The sequence below is a fragment of the Phoca vitulina genome, unplaced genomic scaffold, assembly GCF_004348235.1.
Source record: "Phoca vitulina isolate PV1807 unplaced genomic scaffold, GSC_HSeal_1.0 scaffold37, whole genome shotgun sequence".
Taxonomy (NCBI): Eukaryota; Metazoa; Chordata; class Mammalia; order Carnivora; family Phocidae; genus Phoca; species Phoca vitulina.
Genome location: NW_022589740.1, coordinates 17,140,776 through 17,160,258, shown reverse-complemented (window position 1 = coordinate 17,160,258; position 19,483 = coordinate 17,140,776). Strand labels below are relative to the sequence as shown.

At 41.1% G+C, this 19,483-nt stretch overlaps 2 protein-coding genes across 2 annotated transcripts in view; one reads left to right on the top strand and one right to left on the bottom strand.

The window, feature by feature from the left end:
- Positions 1-19,483, top strand: part of GNAQ (G protein subunit alpha q) — a 305,164-nt gene that overhangs the window by 201,227 nt on the left and 84,454 nt on the right. The window contains exon 3 of the mRNA XM_032427456.1: positions 8,300-8,454. Coding sequence (XP_032283347.1) covers positions 8,300-8,454 — 155 coding nt within the window. The remainder of the gene's footprint in view (positions 1-8,299; positions 8,455-19,483) is intronic.
- On the bottom strand, positions 4,415-4,867 carry LOC116646621 (60S ribosomal protein L31-like). The gene has a single exon (XM_032427457.1). The coding sequence runs from the start codon at positions 4,832-4,834 to the stop codon at positions 4,460-4,462; it is 375 nt and encodes a 124-aa protein (XP_032283348.1). The 5' UTR covers positions 4,835-4,867; the 3' UTR covers positions 4,415-4,459.

Here is a 19,483-nt window from a genome sequence, read left to right as displayed (position 1 = left end):
TGAGTCCTTTAAAAAAAGAATATTTTTTAAAGATTTATTTATTTGAGAGAGAGAGAGTGGGCGCATGAGCGGGAGGGGCAGAGGGAAAGGGAGAGAGAATCTCAAGCAGACTCCCTGCTGAGTGCAGAGCCTGACTCAAGGCTCGATCCCACAACCCTGAGATCATGACCTGAGCCAAAACCAGAGTTGGATGCTCAACTGACTACGCCATCCAGGCGCCCCAAGAAAAAGAATATTTTAAACAATTAAAGGGGCACCTGGATCACTCAGTCGGTTAAGTGTCTGCCTTCGGCTCAGGTCATGATCCCAGGGTCCTGGGATCGACTCTGCATTGGGCTCTCTGCTCATCGGGGAGTCTGCTTCGCCCTCTCCCTCTGCCTGCCGCTCCCCCTGATTGTACTCTCTCTCTCTCTGTCAAATAAATAAGATCTTAAAAAAAAAAAAAAACCAAGAAGGAGATTTCCTCCACCAAGAAGGAATTCAGTGTATTTTAGAAGAAGCAGATATAGCCATTAGTGAAGCAAAACCAGAGAGAGAAATATATTTCCAGCAAATGTGTTTTGGAAAAGGCAGTCTGCCTTATAGTCTTTGATTGCCTTGGTGAACACCAGGATAGAGACTAAAAATAAAAATCTAATGATAGAAAAACAAGTTTAATAATGGGATAATAAATCAAATTTGTATAGTCTTAATGAAAGCAGAGTAGTATGTCACAGTTAATAAGCTTATGTGATATTTCGTTAATCAGAACATTTTAGTTCACATAGATTCTCTGCTTTATCGGTGTCAAGTGCATTGCCTGATACACAACAGGTAAATATTTGCTGAAATAATTAATATTTATTAATGGTATTTTTGAGAGGCCACAGTATTTCATAGTAATTATAATACTTGTTTTAGGCATTTTACTTTTCTTAACCAGTCCGTCAGTGAATTCTTTTCCCCATCTTCTAGATGGGGCGGGTGAGATTCAGGAAGTTTGAGTGACCTGCCTAAAGACACAGGGCTGGTGTGTGAGAGTAAAGAATGAAGCCTGGTTTGGTCTCACGCTATCGTTCAGATTCTTCCTCCTCCTCCTCTGGTTCTCTGGATTACTCAGTGAAGGTTCAGTCATCTCCATATGATCCCCGGGTGAAGAGGGACGTGGGCGCTTTAGCAAAGGAGAATCTGTGGATTCCTAGCTCTGAAAGATTCCACACACAGGATTTATAATCTTTGTCAGGGACTTCAAAAGCCTATGTCATGTAGTAATTTGTAATTTTGCTGAGCAATGAGTTGAATCCTAAGTGTGGAGAGGCTCTTCTGTGGGAGTGAGTCACTTTGCCACGTGAACCCAGCGGGCAGGAGCTCAGTGTGACATTGCTGTTCTTTGTCATTTATGCAGTAATGGTCATAAAAAGATGTATCAACAACTGTCGCCCTGTGTCTAATGCACCTTAATGAAGGTCAACTGTTGAAGTTGGGATGAAGTCAGAGAAGGCTAAGTGGTCTAAGGAATGAGAGTCCCCGTACGCATTTTCTGTAGGAGATTTTATGCTGAGGGGTGTTTGCCAATTTGAGGACTCAGAGATCCAGTATCCAGTGTGACCTACAGAATGTTATTTCCCATTTGAGCAAATTAAGGCTTGGGTGACTTGCCCAACGTCGCAGAAGCTAGTAGGTGGGTGTACCGTGGTTTATGATTTCTGTGCTGTTTTTCCTTTTCTTTTGTTTTTTCAGTAACTGGTAGCTTTAGGCGTTGGGCTCTGCCTTTAAGAGTTTTCTGTGCATTCTGTCCTTTAACCCTCTAAGGTCAGTGCTATTAGTACCCTCATTTGACAGATTGGGAACTAGAGGTTTAGAAATGTTAAATAGCTTGCCTGAGGTCCCCTTTGTTCCTGCTGGGTGAAGATGGGTTTACAACAGAGCAATCCCATCCCAGAGTCCCTTATTTTAACTCTCTATTTCCTTAGAGCAGAAGAAAATAAAATAAAAAGCATGGGATTCCAGCCCCCCCCCCCCCAGTTTATTTAGGAGTTTGCAGTGGTTTTGTTTGTTTTGTTTTGTTTTGTTTTGTTTTTAAGAGTCAAATGTGAAAATGGAAAAAGCACCAAGGAAAAACAAGAATGAGAAGATGTGAGCCTTGGTTCAGAATTAGAAGAGACTCCGACAGTGGTTTAGACTCTTTAATTCAGAGGGCCTCTGTGTGTGTCGGGCACCCTTTTAAACAGAGCAGCCCCTAATGAGCTCCTGAATGTTTGTGTCTGAGAACTTCCACAAATGTGGAAGTCACCATTTGGTTTTCTCCTTCGGGATTGTAGGAACCGGAATAGGTGTGACATTCCAGCCGAAAGCCACCCCAAGCTGTTAATGAGTTTTTAAAAATCTTTCCAGAGTGATTATAAGATCCTTTTTATTGAAGGCTTGGCCTTTTGTGGGCAGGGTAAGACCCACCATGGTGGGGACTCAGTTCCTCCCCTTTGCTGAAGCGACCATGGAAATATCAACACGTCCAATATTTACCTGAATTTTATGGCAGCCAGATGGTGAAAATAAGACATTACCACATTGGCACATCTTGTGGTTTCCATGTGGTCTTTCCCTCGAATTCTGCCAGAGTTCCTAAGAGTAGCTACTTGGTCTTCACAGTGTTCCTCTAAGACTTGCCTCCAGCTTGCTAAGAATTCTGAAAGTGAGCATTCATCATTAAGTATTTCCATGCAGTGTGTTCAACTGTAACTTAAAGTGAAATAGAATTGTGCTTTTCATTCTGTTTATTTGATTAACTCATACCTGCTTTGCTTTTCTATGTACAGTGTTTAAAAGAAAAACAATAGTCAGCTGTAATTGTTATTTATATTATCAGAAATGAATTCTTGGGGGCCTGGGTGGCTCAATTGATTAAGCATCTGCCTTCGACTCAGGTCATGACCCCAGAGTCCTGGGATCTAGCCCACATCGGGCTCCCTGCTCAGCGGGGTCTGCTTCTCCCTCTCCCACTCCCCCTGCTTGTGCTCCCTCTCTCAGATAAATAAATAAAATCTTCAAAAAAAAAAAAGGGAAATGAATTCTTTCCTTTTCATCAGGGTTAGGCTTTTTTCATGAATAATTATTTAATTTTGCATAATTACTTGTGATTTTCACTATTGTTCACATTGGACATTTGGACAAATAGAAAAAAACAAATAGAGTTCCTACTCTCACATATAAAAGAATATTCTTTCCACATACAGAATACTTTTTATGAAAAAATTGAGAGGATTTACTTTTCATTGGGGACATTTATAGAGGCAATTTTAAAATTCTAAGTGTATTTTGTAAAATGCTATCATACTTTTAAATAACTTACGGAACTTCAGGGAACATTCTTACATAAATGCAAATTACAGTTGATTATATTTGGATGTCATTTTCCAAAACAGCAAGGATGGAATTAAACAATGAAGGCTGAGAGGCAGTAAAAGTGACTTAGAAGTTCTGCCCTGGGTGAAAGCCAAGCACTGACCTGTGTTTTCTGAGAGCGATATTCTTTCAAAGATGGTGGAGGTTGCCTTCTGAGTTAGGGTTCATAGCTGAGATTAGTATTGCATCTTTCCCTGTGGAGGTTAATTTGAATTAATAGCATGAAACTTCCTCACTAGACTGGTTTTTCCACAGTTAACCGAAAGTGCCATGTTTATTTTGTCCACTAAGGCTTGGTTCATCTACTCTTGCTCCCTAGAAGCATCATGCATCTTCACCTCCACCTGCCAGCTAAATCTTTCTCTCTGACACCCTGTTTGATCTCCTGTGTCTGTACTGAATTCTACTTGCTCAGTCCCCCTGTAGCATTACTCACATACAGATTTACTAATATTTGCCTAAAACGTTTTGTCAGGCGCTGGTTGGAAATAGTGAGATCTTGTTTCATTAAATGGTATGACATGCTCCTTGGTGTTCTATGCATTGTAGATGCATTTACTCTGTGTTTACAATCATACTGCTTATGGTTAGATGAGTCCTTAAGTGATTTGGTCTAATCGCATCATCTTATAGACAAGGAAAATGAAGTTCTAAAAAAGTAATGTACTTTCTCCTAAGTAATGGCCAGTTAGTGTCATGGGTTAAGCCAGGACTGGAAGTTAGATGTCCTGGTTGCAAGTTTAGAACAATTTCTACTCTTCCTTCCTTGTATCCTTCATCCAACAAATATTTATTGAGCCTCTCCAAAGTGGCAGGCACTCTGCTAGGCCCCGAGCAATGTTGAGCCTGTCTTAGAAGTTGTACTATGAATGTGGAGGAAGATACTAACGGGTATCACACACATAGATGTGCACTGTTTACTCTGATAAGTGCTGCTAAGGATCGTGTAGTTATATGAGAGTAGTAATGGGTGGAAGATTTCCTTGGGAAACTGACTTTGACTTGTAGGACTTGGCATTGTGTTTCTGTATACTTTTTTTTTTTTTGCAGGTTTATACCTTTATTTGACAATCAGCGATTAGTTCTCATCCACATTAACTGTCTGTAGATTTTTGAAAGTGGTGACAGGTACATAGGTAACCAGTGTGTAGAGCTTGTTTGGTGAATCTTCATCCTCGTTACGTTTTCTGGACAACCGCACACGGATACGGTATGGAACATTCCTTATTCCTTTGGCCCAGACAGCTTTGTTGAGCCTGCTGTCAATGCGCACATCTGGAGTTCCCATCTCCTTCATGGCAAATTTCCAGATCTCTTTGAGTGCCTGAGGGGCACGCTTCTTGAAACCCACTCCATGGATGCGCTTGTGAATGTTGATGGTGTATTCTCTGGTCACTACCTCATTGATGGCAGAACAGCCCTTCTTCTCGCCACCCTTCTTCATGGGAGCCATTCTGCCGGGCCTTGGTTGGAAAGTCTGTATACTTTTTAAGTGCAATTAAATTAGGCAAGTATTTGTTATATGGGCCCCAAAAGAAATCAGAGTCCGTAAGCTCCAGCCCCTTCCTCACTGTATAGACTAGAAGGGGGATAAGTCAAGACGTAACTCTTAACATAAAGCAAAATATAGAAGTTCCATGGTGCAAAGGATGCAAAGATAACTTTTTTTGGAGGGGAAGAAAATCAGGAATAACTTCCTGTGAGAGGTGGCGTATGATATAGCTCTGGAGCAAAAGATAAAGGAGGTGAAGAGAGGAAGAGGGAAGGCATTCCAGTTGTAAGTAAAAGCAAGCAGAGATAGACCAAGAGAGGAAATTACAGGAGTTTTCTGGCAATAGAAGTTGTCTCATTTTATAGCAGCAGGCTCTTGGTGGAAAGTTACAACTATACACTGTTGAGAATGTTGTCTTTATTTAAATGCCCGTACAGTCAACTGCAATTAAGGATGGAAATGCAAATAGTCCGTCTTGTTCCTACTCCTGGAGCACATAATCCTGTGCTTTGTTTGGTTGCCATCTATATGAACTGTTTCCCCCATGCCCTGCAGGAACGCTGTCTAGTTCCCTAATTGCTGTATCACCTAGCATTTCACTGGGGTCCAATAAACATTTAATCATAATAGTGAAAAGTGTCTGGTATGTTGAAGCTGTTTTCTCTGGCAGAAGCCAACTTCTCTAGACACAGAAACAGGACTCCTTCCAAATGACATGACTGACCCAGGGTAGTAAGTATCAAATGCATTGTGGAAATAGTACCTATACTAACCTATGTTGCCATGTCGTTTTTACCCTGTTCAGAGTGAGGTCCCAACCATTTCTTCCTATGGATCGTATAATCATTTGTCTAAATATTATTGTGGGAAAGGACTGAAAATTACCTACTCCTTAGCATGTGTTCACCAGTAGCCAGCTACTGTATTCCAGCTTGTGCAGGACAGTGTTGTTGGTCAAGCTCATCGGGGAAGCAAATGGAAAAGAATCTTTTAGAACGTATGTTGCAAATGAATGGCTCCTGATCTAGCTCAGGCACAGATATGTTTTATTTATCTTTTATAAGGTTGCCAAGATCTAAAATAAGGGATAATTCATAGGAAAACCTAGATTTTTTTTGGCTTCCTTGAAAAATTGGAAGATCTGGCAACAATGGGCCTACCTTGCCAATGGCGGCAATTGGTTGGAGCTAAGCAGCAGCTGTGGTCTTTGATTAGGGAACATGTTTGTCAATGTGCCACAGTCCCCATTACTCCCTATTGCCTGTATCTGGCCCATGTTAGTCATTTTCGTGGCTTTCTGGCCCTTAAGACATCTGCTTTGGAATGATTGTTGCCTCTGTGAGCCTCTTCTCTTTAGCTTCCCATAACAATTCTTGGCCAGCAAGGCAATTAATTATGATCAGAACAACGAGCATCTGTGTGCTTTGTAGTTTGCATTGGTTCTCAAACTTTTGCATGCATCGGAATCTTAAAACAGGTTGCTGAGCCTTACTTCCAGAGTTTCTGATGCACAGAGTTTGAGGATCAGAGGATTTGCATTTCTCTCAAATTCCCATGTAATGCTGCTTTTGAGAATCACCAAGCTACAGTACTGTAATACAATACAAAGCAACCTGAGGCTGGTGGGGCGGTATGTTCCCCACCAGAAATAATATTTGGAAAGAGTAAGCAATTTACCTAGGGTTATAAGAAGAAGTAGAGTCAGATTCAAAACCTTGTCTTTAGAGTATATCCAGCAGGTGTAGACCCCTGCTCTGTACCCTGGTGCTTCCCATATCCACCGAATCCTCTAGAAAACCGTGTAATAAAGACGTAGCCATAGCGACTCTAATTTAGGATTATGCCAAGGATGTGATCATTGTCCTGTCTCAGGACACTAAGTTAGAACTTTCAGTGAGCACGGGGCAGAAAGGCAGGGGTTGAAACTTGACATTAGGTATACCGCAGAGGTATGAGGCATATACCTGCTGGACAGGACCTTTGACTAAGGTAGGCCCACCTGGAGTGGGACTCAGAAACAGGACTCCAGGCTGACAGGTTTGCTGCTGGGATAACAAGACAGTTTGCCTGGATAGGGATTAGGTACAGAAAGCAACTATAGGGATCCCTTTTCCAAGATTGGGGTCCAGAGCAGAGCTAGAATTTCTCACTTACTAGATCTGCAAGGTCAGAACAGAGCTAACAAGAAAGGTGATTTCTTCAGTCTCATCATGTTGGGCTTCTTAAAACCTTATTTAAGTCAAGATTAGTCTAATGATATGACCCTTCCCACTTGGAAGAGAAGGAAGGTGAAGTTTGGGAACCAGACAGGGTCTAACATGGATTAAACTTATTTAAAAAACTTCTTAAAATTCCATCCGCGTAAAACTCTTTGAAATGAATAATTAGGTCATCATGTGATCGTGATAGGCATCAACTAACCTAGTTTGAAAATTTGTATTTCTGCGAGTATATAAATATATTATCAGCTACGTATCTCCAATTTCCAAGGTAGTTATATTTATTTGGATATTTATGTTTATGTATAATTCACACACATATATTAATGTGATTATATTAATGTACCATGTGTAGTTACAGGTTGTATGGATGGAACTTATTACATCCGTGAAACCTATTTTGACTGGGATTTTAGGCACTGGTAGAATTTGGTTAATTTCAGGGTTGACCGTACAGCATTTTGATTTCAATCTTGTTGAAAAAATTTTTTAAATCTCCTTACCTCTTTCCTGCTAAATGTTGTATGATGAAAATAACAAAGTCCTTTTTCCTCATTAAAAAAATTAATAAAATTCTCAGTCTGATAATGTCGATAAGGCAGATATGAAATAAATACTTTGGAAGTCAGGTGTATTGGAATGGAGGGGAGGGGGAATGGTTACTGTGTTTCACATCATTAATATTAATTGTTCTTCTAGGGGTTTTATACCCTATCCTGAAAAGGAGTGATAGAAACTAAACCCAATTAGTTGAGTCTGATTAAGTTTCTGCTAAGCTGTAAACACTCAAGGGCTGGGTAAATTATGTATTTGATGATAATAAACTATAAACATAGAGGGAATAATTATTCCTGTCCTTTTCCTCTTAAATAATATTGGTTTAGGATTCAGATAATTACCAGAAATGAGCATATGTGTAGCATGACATCCTCACTGTTCTGATGGGAACTGAACACTGTCTTCCCTGTCTTCCTCTAATCGACTTTAAGTAGCCTCAAGGTTTACTCTCTAGGGAAAGATTTGGGACTGGATTCTCTCTAAGGAAAAAAAAAAAAAAAGAGGAAGCAAGACTTTCTGATAAAACAGTTTGAAAAAAACATATGAAGGAAGGCGTCATTGGTGCACAGTATGCCATACGATCCAGAGGCACTTCTCAGTGACAGAAAGGAGAGAGATTAAAGCTGCTGTTTCTGTTTGTTTTTAACAGGCTCATGCACAATTAGTTCGAGAAGTCGACGTGGAGAAGGTGTCTGCTTTTGAGAATCCATACGTAGATGCAATAAAGAGTTTATGGAATGATCCTGGAATCCAGGAATGCTATGATAGACGACGAGAGTATCAGTTGTCTGACTCTACCAAATAGTGAGTATTCATCCAGGAGGCCCTTTGGATCTTTCTTTAGTTTCGTGCGCTCTGCACTGATAATTTACTGCATTCTTGTGCTTTGTATACGGTATCTGCCTCACACTCCAGCTAGGAAGAAATAGAGCTCTTAAACTTGTGCCAGCCTCATACATTTAGACTGTATTCTAAGGGACTGGCATCATGAGTCAGGGAGAGTATTTCTTTTACTGTTTTCTGTTCAAAAAACAGACTGAAGACTCGAGGAATCTGATTTTACCAGCCCATCTCTTCCACCAAACTGTAAACCAGCAATTCTCAAGTACATACTCCATTGTGATTTGAAATCCTATAATAATAATTTTTCATACAAATTTCTGATCTTTTTGTCATGTGCTAGAAAGCACCCACACACATTAAAACCTCCAAACATACACGCTTGATTATGGCTTCTAACACATCAGACTTCCCAGTTTCCAGTTTCCAGACACAGAACCTTGACTGCTTTCTGGGAGCCACTATTATGTTGATGGATAGGTTTGCCTTTGCATGAAAATTTTGTGTGTAAGTCTAATTTTGCATGCATTCCAAAATTATTCTGTGAGCTGTCAATCAAAATCATGTGTCCTGGGAGAGATTTGCATCCTAGAGAGATTTGTTAGTTCTCTAGATTAAATCTCGCCTAACAGAAAGAAAGTGAAGATCTGGCAATCACTGGATTGATGTAATCAATGCAGTCAGCAATCTAGATAATCAGGCGCCTGAAAAATGGACTTTTTGTAGTATTTAGCCAGATTTCTGTCTACATTAATTATGTTAACCCAGCATTTGCCTCTTCTGTTGGTTCTGGATGGACAGAAGAATGGGTGGAGAATAATTAGCAGCCTCAGGCCAGTTTGTATGATGCAGTGACCCGCTGGATGAGAGCAGGGCTGTGGGGAAAATAAGGAGCCCCCTAGGCTGATTGGCCTCACTCATAGTGCCTGGAAGATCCAAGAGCTGTCCAGTTCTGTTTTCTTAAGACAGTAGATCACGTTCTTACTCTCGTTCTAGGCATTTGTGTAAGATAAGTTATGATTCAGGTCGGCCACAGAAATGTTGCCTGGTCAAAACAGTTCTTCTATTCCTACGGGAAATTTGAATTCCGTAATTCTGGAATGTGCCATAGAAGGGCTCATGATCACTGCGCCTGTCGTATTTTAACTACTGTGAACCCCCTGGTGTGCCCGTGGCAGGTGCACTTTCCTCATTCCTGACTCTCTCTTGCCTTCTTCCACACCTCCACGTCACTGCTCTTCCATTCCTTCTCTTCTGCTCTCTGCCCGCCTGCCTTCGGCCCTTGTCCCTCCCTCTGGAGCCCCCACTGTATGAGTTTCTGTGAGTGCACGCATGAGAGATGTCGTCAGCTCTTGTCTCTTCCAAATTCTGCCCCCTCAACCTTTGACCAGCTGTCTTTCTCTTATTTCCTGCCCCCTCTGTCCTTATGTTTGCTTTGCCATTTCAGATTTCATCTATCTCCCCATGGTGCTGTTGTGTTTTATCGCTTGTTCCCTGTTCCTGCTCAGTATGTCTCCTCCTATCTGCTTGCTTCCCCTCCGCCCTCATCTGTCCTTCTCTTGGGTTCTCCTGTTCCTCCTCTGCACTTCTCACCGTACTACTGAGATGCCTCTCCTGGCCCTTATTAAGCAATAAATCCTCCATGATCAAGTTATATTTCCTAATAATCCTCCAGTCTCTCATCATATCTGACCTCTCTCTCTCAGCTTCTATCATAAATCCTGTCTCTCCCCCTTCCTCACCTGTTCTATTCTTTACCTGTCACCTGTGACTTTTCTCCCTACAAAGAGGTCTTGCCATTGGGGCCTCAGAGCACCAGTGTCTAATAATTACATGTTTACCAGGGTGAGGGTTCCCCCTTAGGAAACGATTTTGCCTCCCACTCTGAGGATGGACCCTGGGAGAGATTCCTGTTTGCCCTGAGGACACCTCGATGAACTGTTGTGCCTGTGTTCTTGAGACAAGGCTCTCCCCCTATCTGGTGATGCTCCTCAGTTGAGATTTGTGGATTTCTAGACAGGTGCCCATGAGTTAGTACAAGAATAGGACGTTGCAACATCTACTGCTTTAGGGAGAGAGCTCTTCAAGACCATTTGTTCAGACCCCCATTAGCCCTGGGGTTCTGGGAAAGCCGCCATCTTAGAATTCTGTTGTATAGGCTGCCACCTACCATAGAACCATGCCTTTGGGCACATCCCTGGTGCTGGAGCCAGACCGAGGTGTGGGGGCAGCTGGGACAGGCGCATCTAAACCCCTGCAAGTGATTATTCTTTAAACAATTTCACTTTCCCGTAATGGGGATATGGAGAAGTTGATTTTCTGAGCTATATATATGTGGGTTTATGTGTATGCACATGCACCTAATTATTTTTTAATCATATTTGTGTGCAGAAGTCAGAAAGTAAATTATTACTTATTCTTATATACCCACATTTCAGTACCCATCTCTTGAAAAAAAAAATAGGACATTTCCCTTCATAGTAAATAATACCCTATTACATATAAAATTAATCATCAGTCCTTTTTATCATTATGCCCAGTTCATATTTACACTTCCGATTCTTCCAAAATGTCCTTTAGAGTTGGTCGGTTTTAAGACTGCACATTGCTTTAGTTTTTATGTCCCTTAGGTTCTTGTGATCTAGTGGAGTCCTGTTTGCATTTCATTGGCATGTTGAAGAGATTAGCCTGATTGCCGCTTTATGTAGTATGCATTAACTTGCTCCTTTGTCTCCTGAATTTACTATAAACTGGAAATTACATTTAAAGACTCAATTAGATTGACATTAAATGTGAGAACACACTTGAAGTGATGCTTGCTCATCATTGGTGAAGGGAAGGCTCACCAAAGTATTAGGGCACTAACACCCTTCATTATAAAGTTATATTTTTCCTCCTGCCACGGAAAGCAACCTGTGTGGTGTTACTTTGTCACTGGGTGATCTCTGGTTCCGCATCAGCTCTTCACTTAATGCTTTTACTTCCATTTGATGTCTTGTGTGATTTAATAATTGCCCTAGGGTTTATAAAAGAGTGATTTTTCTACTTTTATCAGTTGGTCCACTTTGGTATTCTTTGGTGAAATAGAAGGTTTTCTCCTCAGCTAGTGCTATTTGATTACTCTTTAATAAATTTTCTGCTAAAAGGCATATGTTTCGATCTTTTTGTTACAGTAACTTGTTGTATAGATGAAGTAGATGGTGACCATAGAATTATCATTCGAACCAGGACATTTTGAGAAGGAAGGGGTAGCTATTAATAATTAGGCTAAAATAAAAGGTATAAGCTGGGAATCCTGGCTAAACAGGAAGATTTGGTCACTTTAGCTGCATGAAACGTAGGGAGGTGTTTTGTATTTTGTTTGGGGCTCCCCCCCCTTTATTTTCTCTAGAAGACTGTTTGCTTCAAGAGAGGATAGAACCAATATATTGCTACCAGTTATGTAAGGAGTTGTATGTAGAAACCTGAGTTAACTGGGCCCATATTTCTGGTCTCTTCCCAAGATGTTTCAGTACTCTTTATAGACCACTGCCCAGCAGCCTGGCTGGCCCACCTTTAATCCCACTGAGTATGAGAGACACCTTATTCTTCCCCAGTTAGTCCAGGCCATTTTTCCTTTTCCTTATCTAGGAAAACCCTCCCAGCAGAAGGATAGGACCCGTGGCGTGTTGGATTCACCTACCTGCTGCTGCACTCCATGTGTGTCTGCCTCTCTCTCTCTCTCTCTCTCTCTCTCACACATGTCGCCCCGGCAGACACTCTGGGAACTGCAGGAAGAGCACCGAGGAGGATGTGGGCCCTACATCTTGAGCACCACTGAGTCCCAGTACTGACTTCATTTTTACAGAGGAACTATGAAATACACATAACTCAAGGTCATTCTTTCCTCTGTATTCAGGATAGTTGTTACCTCTTTCCTGACATGTTTGTGTGCATTCCACTGCTGTATCTTTAGCATTTTATCTCCCTTCTTTACTTCCTGTAGTTCTATGTTGTCCTGTCTTTATAATTAAAATCAACAATACTTCATTGATATTCTGGACCTGATTTCTTACACGATATCATCACCTTACAGAACTCTTTCCGAACTCACGACCCACGTCTCTGAGTACTGTCTCTGCTTGTGGTTGTTCAGTTGAGATTCAGGGGACACATACATAGGTCATCTCTAGCAGGGTGAGAAGCGGGGCCTGCCACACACCTCTGCTTAGAGCTTGCGACATCATCGCTGTTCTCTCCAGGACTCTGCTGCTGATGAAAGTCAGTGCCGGCCACTTGCCAGAAATGCTGCGAGCAAAGGCCAAGCATGCTCTCTTCTTTTCTATCTGCTGAGCTCTTCTTCATCCTTCAAGACCCTATTCAGGGGTCTAGCCTCTGATAGTCTTTACTAAAGTGTCTCTCTCCTCAAAGCCTGACAGGGACTGCTCATGTTTGACCTTCACAAATGATTGTTCCCTGAAATAATAGATGGGTAATTTCCATGATTTCAGTGACCATGATGTAGGTGTCATTCTAGATGAAGTATGAAGTTTCAGAGCTGAAAGCATTCAAGGTTTGTTTTTGGGTTTTGTTTTTTTTTCTTTCCTGCTGTTTTTGAAGGTCTGGGTTCTGGAAAGTTCTGTTATCATTGTAGCTCCTGTTTGCTGAACACTTGCTTTATGTTAGATTCTATACTTGGTCATCTACATGCATTATTTCGTTTAATCCTCAGACCTGCCTAAAGTGGTAGATATTTCCCATCATGCCCATCAAATAGTAGAGGACACCAGTTCTCAGAGAGGTTGAATAACTTGTTTAAAGTCACACAGTTAGTAAGTGATAGGAGTAGGAGTTGAAATCAGATTTCTGTCTCTAGAGCCCAAGCTTTTAATCACTGTGAAATACTTTACAGAGGATGGATGGATGGGTGAGACATAGATAGATAGAAAATTGACCATAGTTAGATGAATAGATGATAGACTAATAGATAAATATCTGTGTCTAGGTAAATCACTTACCAGGAAAGATGCAAATTATTCATTAATGTTTATAAATGTTGCCTGTAGGTCCTTCCTGTGTGTAAGGTCAAGAGGGAAAATTATGTAGAATTACGGGAAAACAAACCCAGCAGGGTTTTGATTATCATCCAGAAAATTTGCCCTGTTTAACAACACATCAGTTATTCATACACCATGGAAGATGTTCTAAGTCACAGATAATTCAGAATTATTACTTCTTTATTTTAGCCTACGTCTCAACCATTTTCCCCCATACTCTATCCATTAACTTTTTGCTGGAGTCAAACCAGAGCCAGTAAGAAGGATACAACAAAATCATTTGAGCTTCCCTTTTTCTACTTTGATTAGCCAACTCACTGATCGTAATAAACAATCAGATGGCTCAAAGGACAGGTAGCATGGAAGCAAGGAGATGGGAGAAGTCCAGGCGATGGAGAAGCAGTTTGGGATAAGTTTGCAATTGGCTTTGATTTGGTATATTCTTCCAGTTTTATTTATTGAAAGAATAAAAAGCATGCTAAGATGCTGGAGAATTTTATAAATTCCTTTATTAACTTTTTTGTTATTGATAAAAAAAGCCTGAGGGCTCTGAATGTCTTTAGATAAAGAGCACAATAAACAGATGGCTGTAGGTTTTACTTTTTTTTTTTTTTTTTTTCTGGGGACTACCACCTGCTTTAATGTACTGAAACATCAGGTGAAATGAGTTCACTGCCTACAGTACCAAAAGCTCCCTGCCATTAGCCAGAGAACACAAATCTAAACCGCACTGGCACATAGTGAGAAAAGTCCTTTGCTTTTGGCAAAGACTGTTCTATCTGTGTTCACCTTAAGAGACCAAATAATCCCTAATCTCACTTGCCTGAAATTCCCTCCAAGGAGTTCAGCAGATCACACACCTTCTTGAAATTTCTATATGTTCCGTAGCCCAATAAATCCAAAATACATATATTTGTTGGCCTTGGGGCATAAGTCAACGTTGGAGTTTACTTTTAACCTCATGCTTAAATTTTTATTTTAATTTAAAAATGCATGAGGAGTTTGGATGTTGAATTTGAACTGCAAAAGGAGTTTCAGAGGTAGATTTAGCCTATCCACCTGATCTAGGGCCGAATTCTTCTTGGAAGAGATACCTTGCTAAAAGTTCCCTTACTTGATGAGCCAAATATTTGACGTCTAGTGTTTCCTCTGACTCTCACAGCCATCCTGACTTTACTTTTTATCTGATGATAAAAAGGAAGTGTAAGCCTACAAAAGCAGACTTTTGGAAGCAGACAAGACCATTGTCTTGTCAGGATAACACTGGGTCAAGGTCTAGGCTTGGATGGAATTCCCTCTACCACTCATCACCTCTGGGCCTTTCACTAAGTAAATCTCACTTGCCTCAGACTCTGGTGTGTGATCTATAATCTCTAAATTCTCTTTTAAATTCTGAAATCTTGTGATCTATTACAGTAGACTCTTTATCTGAGAAACCATTATCCTATGCAGTCAAGTGAAAATCTGGCATCCCGAAATTTACCTGAAAATGGCATGAACAAAGAGATTATTCTCTACATGGTTAAATTACTAAAAATGCCGTCTTCGGCTCAGAAGAGGGCATTGATCTTAAATGTGTTTGTTTTTTTAAAGAGCGACAGTAGAGTGTCATTTTTTTCTCTTGAGTGACATATTTACTTCTATTTTTGTTCTGTTTTCTTATCTAATGAGCCATATCTCCTAATAACCTTTTGCAAGAATAAAACAAACACAACCAACAAAAAAGCCCTGTATTTGTCTTCCACAGTGAACTCTGATGATTCTAAGATGCGGGTCTTTATTATTCCTTTTTCAGAACGCTTGGCGCTTTAGAGATGCTAAGATAAGACTTAGATACGCTTTAACACTCTAACCTTCATTCCCGAGATGTAGTAGGGAAAGGGCACCTGTGTACCATTCATTCAGTCTGCCTGAAGGGCACAGTGGATGTGGGTGACACGCTTCACATTGTCAGTTTGCTGCCTGCTCACGTTCTGCCAGAGCATCTGTGACTTGTGCAGGTTGGTCCCCCCAGGATGGCGTTGTCCCCAGTAGAGACCAGGGGTGTTGTTACTACAGAAAGAGGACTGGCAAACCCGCAGGCCAAAGTCAGCCTGCTGCCTGTCTTTATAAGTAAAGTTTTAGTGGATCACAGCCACGCTCATTTGTTTATGTATTGCCTATGGCTGGTTTTGAGCCCAATGGCAGAGTTGATCAGTTGCAACAGAGACTGAATGGCCCACAAAGCCTAGAATATTTACTATCTGATTCCCCGCCACCCACCACCACCAAAAAGGGCAAATCGCTCATATAGAAAAAGACTGAATGTTTAAAGGCAACTGGTATCCTGCTTCCACTTCCATTTAGATAGAACTTACCTTAGGACCCCAGTGCTCTGAGTGAGCCAGAGCTAAAGTTTAGGGTACTCAGAGAATGGACGGCCTGCATTCCTTCAGCAGGACTCCCTCCGTAAGTATTGCTTTGTACAACAAAGCTTGATAGGAAGCGAGCACCAGAGAACTGTATCTCGTATACCCCGCACTAAAGGTGGTAGAGATGACCAGAAGTGCTCATTGAGTTGATTTTGGCTCTGAGAGCAAGGATCGTGTCTTACACGTCTTGCCTTTTGCCCCATTGTAATGCCTGATGCAGCTGGTAAAGGAGAGTGTAATAGGGTTGAACCATCAATGGAACCGAGAGTAGGATTGACAGGATTTTGTAAGGGGCCTAATAGAACATGCACATACGTGACCAGAAGACAACCCTACCTCCAATCACAAGTGAGCCCAGGAACCTTGCTATCCACATACAATCCTTAAGGTCATTTGGGTTCCTCTGTTGTGACTCCCTGCCTGCCAAGCAGTCTTTTGACTCCGGCTGACCCTGATTTGTTTCTTCATTATCACTGTGGCATCTTGATTTAAAGTAATGAACTGAATTTTGATCTATAATGAGTTCAGGTAGTTTAGTATGACCAGCTCCTCGGACCTGATCATCCTTGTCAGAATGAAAGTTCTGATCCTACACCTCCAGAACTAATACCCAAGGTAAGGGGACATGACATTGAGACACCTGCTTTAATCAGCAGGCTTTTTTCTCATGGCTGACTCTTGGCTACAATCACTGGAGCCTCTCTGATGACCCACATCATGTCTGCATTATAGTATAGTTATTTATAGCACATTCATTTCCATTGCCAGAGTACAAGCTCCTTGAGGACAGGACTCACATCTTTTTTCACTTATTTTATGGTTCCCACTCAGTGTCTGCACAGTGCCTAGCTCTCAGTGTAGACTTTCAGAGAACGTAATTGGATGAATGAGTGAATAATAAGAAAGTAAATTCTGTGTCTTTCCTAATTTCTTCCCATCTTCTCTCTTCCTTTCTGCCTATTCTAATCCCATTTCATCTGCACGGCCTAACTCAGCCCCCACTTCTCCACACTATTCTCTAGTGACTATGGTTCAGAATCATCTCGCTTTTCTTATTGCATTCATAGTTAGCAGCTCACAATTTGGCACTTAATTATTTCTTAATTGACTCATCTGTGCTATCTTTGTTTCCCAGGTAGTCTGATGTCCCTCAAGGCACAGAATATATATATTTTAAGTATTTTGAACCAGCTCCCTGTGCCCACCCCCCCTCCCTCCAACATACACAGTGCATTAGCTCTAACATATAACAGATTTTTCAATAAATTTGTGTAAATTAACTGAATTAAGCACTGCCATTACATTTCGGGACAGGCAGGCAGGGATAAAAGGCAGTTTCCTGACATTTCTTGCTCTGTTTCAGGAGTATAAAAATTGTATCAAAATTAGTCGGCAGCTTTGAAAGTTATCCTATAAAAGACAAATAAGTTAACAAACACAACGCCAAACCAGCAAATTGAAAAAGGCCTCTTCCTTCCTTTTTCTGTCTCTCTTCCTCTCTGTCTCTCTCTTTTCTCATTTTGCTTTTGTTTTTCATTATAAGGTCAATTTATTTGTTTGAGCGACAGACTTGAGAATCTGTCTCTGGGACCCAAGCCTGGCCCCGGCTCTCGTGTCTGCATTGCAGACACACCGTTGCCCGACCCTGAGATCACGACCTGAGCTGAAATCAAGAGTTGGTCGCTTAACCAACTAAGCCACCCAGGTGCCCCCAATTGGAATTAAAAAAAAAAAAAAAATCAAGAGAGAAAATGCCATAATTAATTTGATTGGAGCTTTTATTTTGGTGACATTTAAGCTTCTCTCATATATTTTTAACCATTTAAAGTAATTATATCCCATTTCTGAATTTATTATTTTTCTATAACCAGAGGTGATCCTGAATACAATTTTTATACTCCTGAAACAGAGCAAGAAATGTCAGGAAACTGCCTTTTATCCCTGCCCGCCTGTCCCCAAGTGTACTGGCATCCCCATCTGATGCTGGTGCTTCCTTTATGGGAAATATTTGGATCGACTATCCCTATATAAGATTCCTAAGAACCTGAAACTAACAAATGCAGTGAGAGGATCTTTTTATGAGATACTTAATTTACTTTTACGAATCTGCTTTTCTGGGGTTGGTTGAAGTTCTTTGGCAAAGGATCGTTGGCATGCAGGATTCCTTAGACATCTCTTTCGTCCCACAGAATAGTCTCCCGTGCGTTGTTGTCACAAACCATGAGAGCAACACCTGCTTGCTACCACTGGGTGATCTTTGTTTTAAATCTAGAAAATTGTATTGAAAACAAATCATGTCTTAGGACCCAAATCCCTGTAATACATGCTGTGTTTCCTTGAGCTCTGATTATGGTTGTGCCAGGTGTTAAAAAGGAAGGAGGAAAGTTGGTTGGCCCTCCACAACATGAGCTCTCCAGGGGATGAAAGTGTTTGTGTAATGAGTAATCCCGTGCAGCTAACCAGCCTAACCAGATTACCAACCAGGCTCCTTTCAGCAACGGGATCTGCCAGATGAGGGAGGGACTTGGATGGCTCTTGGCACCAAAACCTATACTTGACTCCCCCTCAGAATGGCAGTTTTGCAGAGGGGTTACTTCCCTCTAGTTTTTTTGTTTTGTTTTTTTTTTTTTGAATGTTCACTTTGACAATTTCTTTTACTTTTTGCCTTTGAATCCTTGTGGTCATGTGGTGCCTGTGCAGGAACCATGTGTTTCTGGTTTCTCCTTAGCTTCCACTGCTTTTGACAGGGCCAAATAAGATCTCACGGCATGATCTAGCTTTCAACTCCCCCAAGACTGTTCCTCTTACAATGAGGTCTTCTTAGGATTTTTAATGAAGCCGACCTAGTTTTTCTAACCTTCTTTTCAATAATTAAAAATGTGAAATTCTACCCAGAGTAATTTTCTGTGCCAGAACTCCATTTCAGTATCTGACTTGAGCTGCAAATCTGTCATAAATACAGCCTCTCACCAGGAGGCCCTTCTGCAGGAGTTGAAGAACTCCACATGTACCCACACCACCACCCCATAGCAAGCGACGTTAAATACTCCAAGGCGCTGTTCATTTATCTTACTATGTTTGGTTGGGTTTATACCAAATGTCAGAGATTTCTTTTTTCACTTACCACCCACAGGTACTTTCCCCCTTTTGGTGTAATTGCTGAGGGTTGTATGCCTATAACTTACTACTTTTTTTTTTTTAAACCACAGCTGTAATGTGATATATTTTACCTGCTGAGTCATCTCTAAATTTTATTCATGTTTCTTGCATTTAAAAAAAAACAACACTATTTCTAATTTCTGTGCTATTCTTGGTTTAGATTTTGATTACCCTCCCAGTCATAGGTGATGGGGTTTTTTCTCTTTAATTTTTTCTTAAAGATTTATATATTTATTTATTTGAGAGAGAGAGAGGGAGGGAGCAGGGGGAGAGGCAGAGGGAGAGGGAGACAAGCAGACTCCCCTCCGAGCAGGGAGCCTGACGCAGGGCCAGATCCCAGGACTCCAAGATCATGACCTGATCAGAAACCAAGAGTTGGCTAGCTTA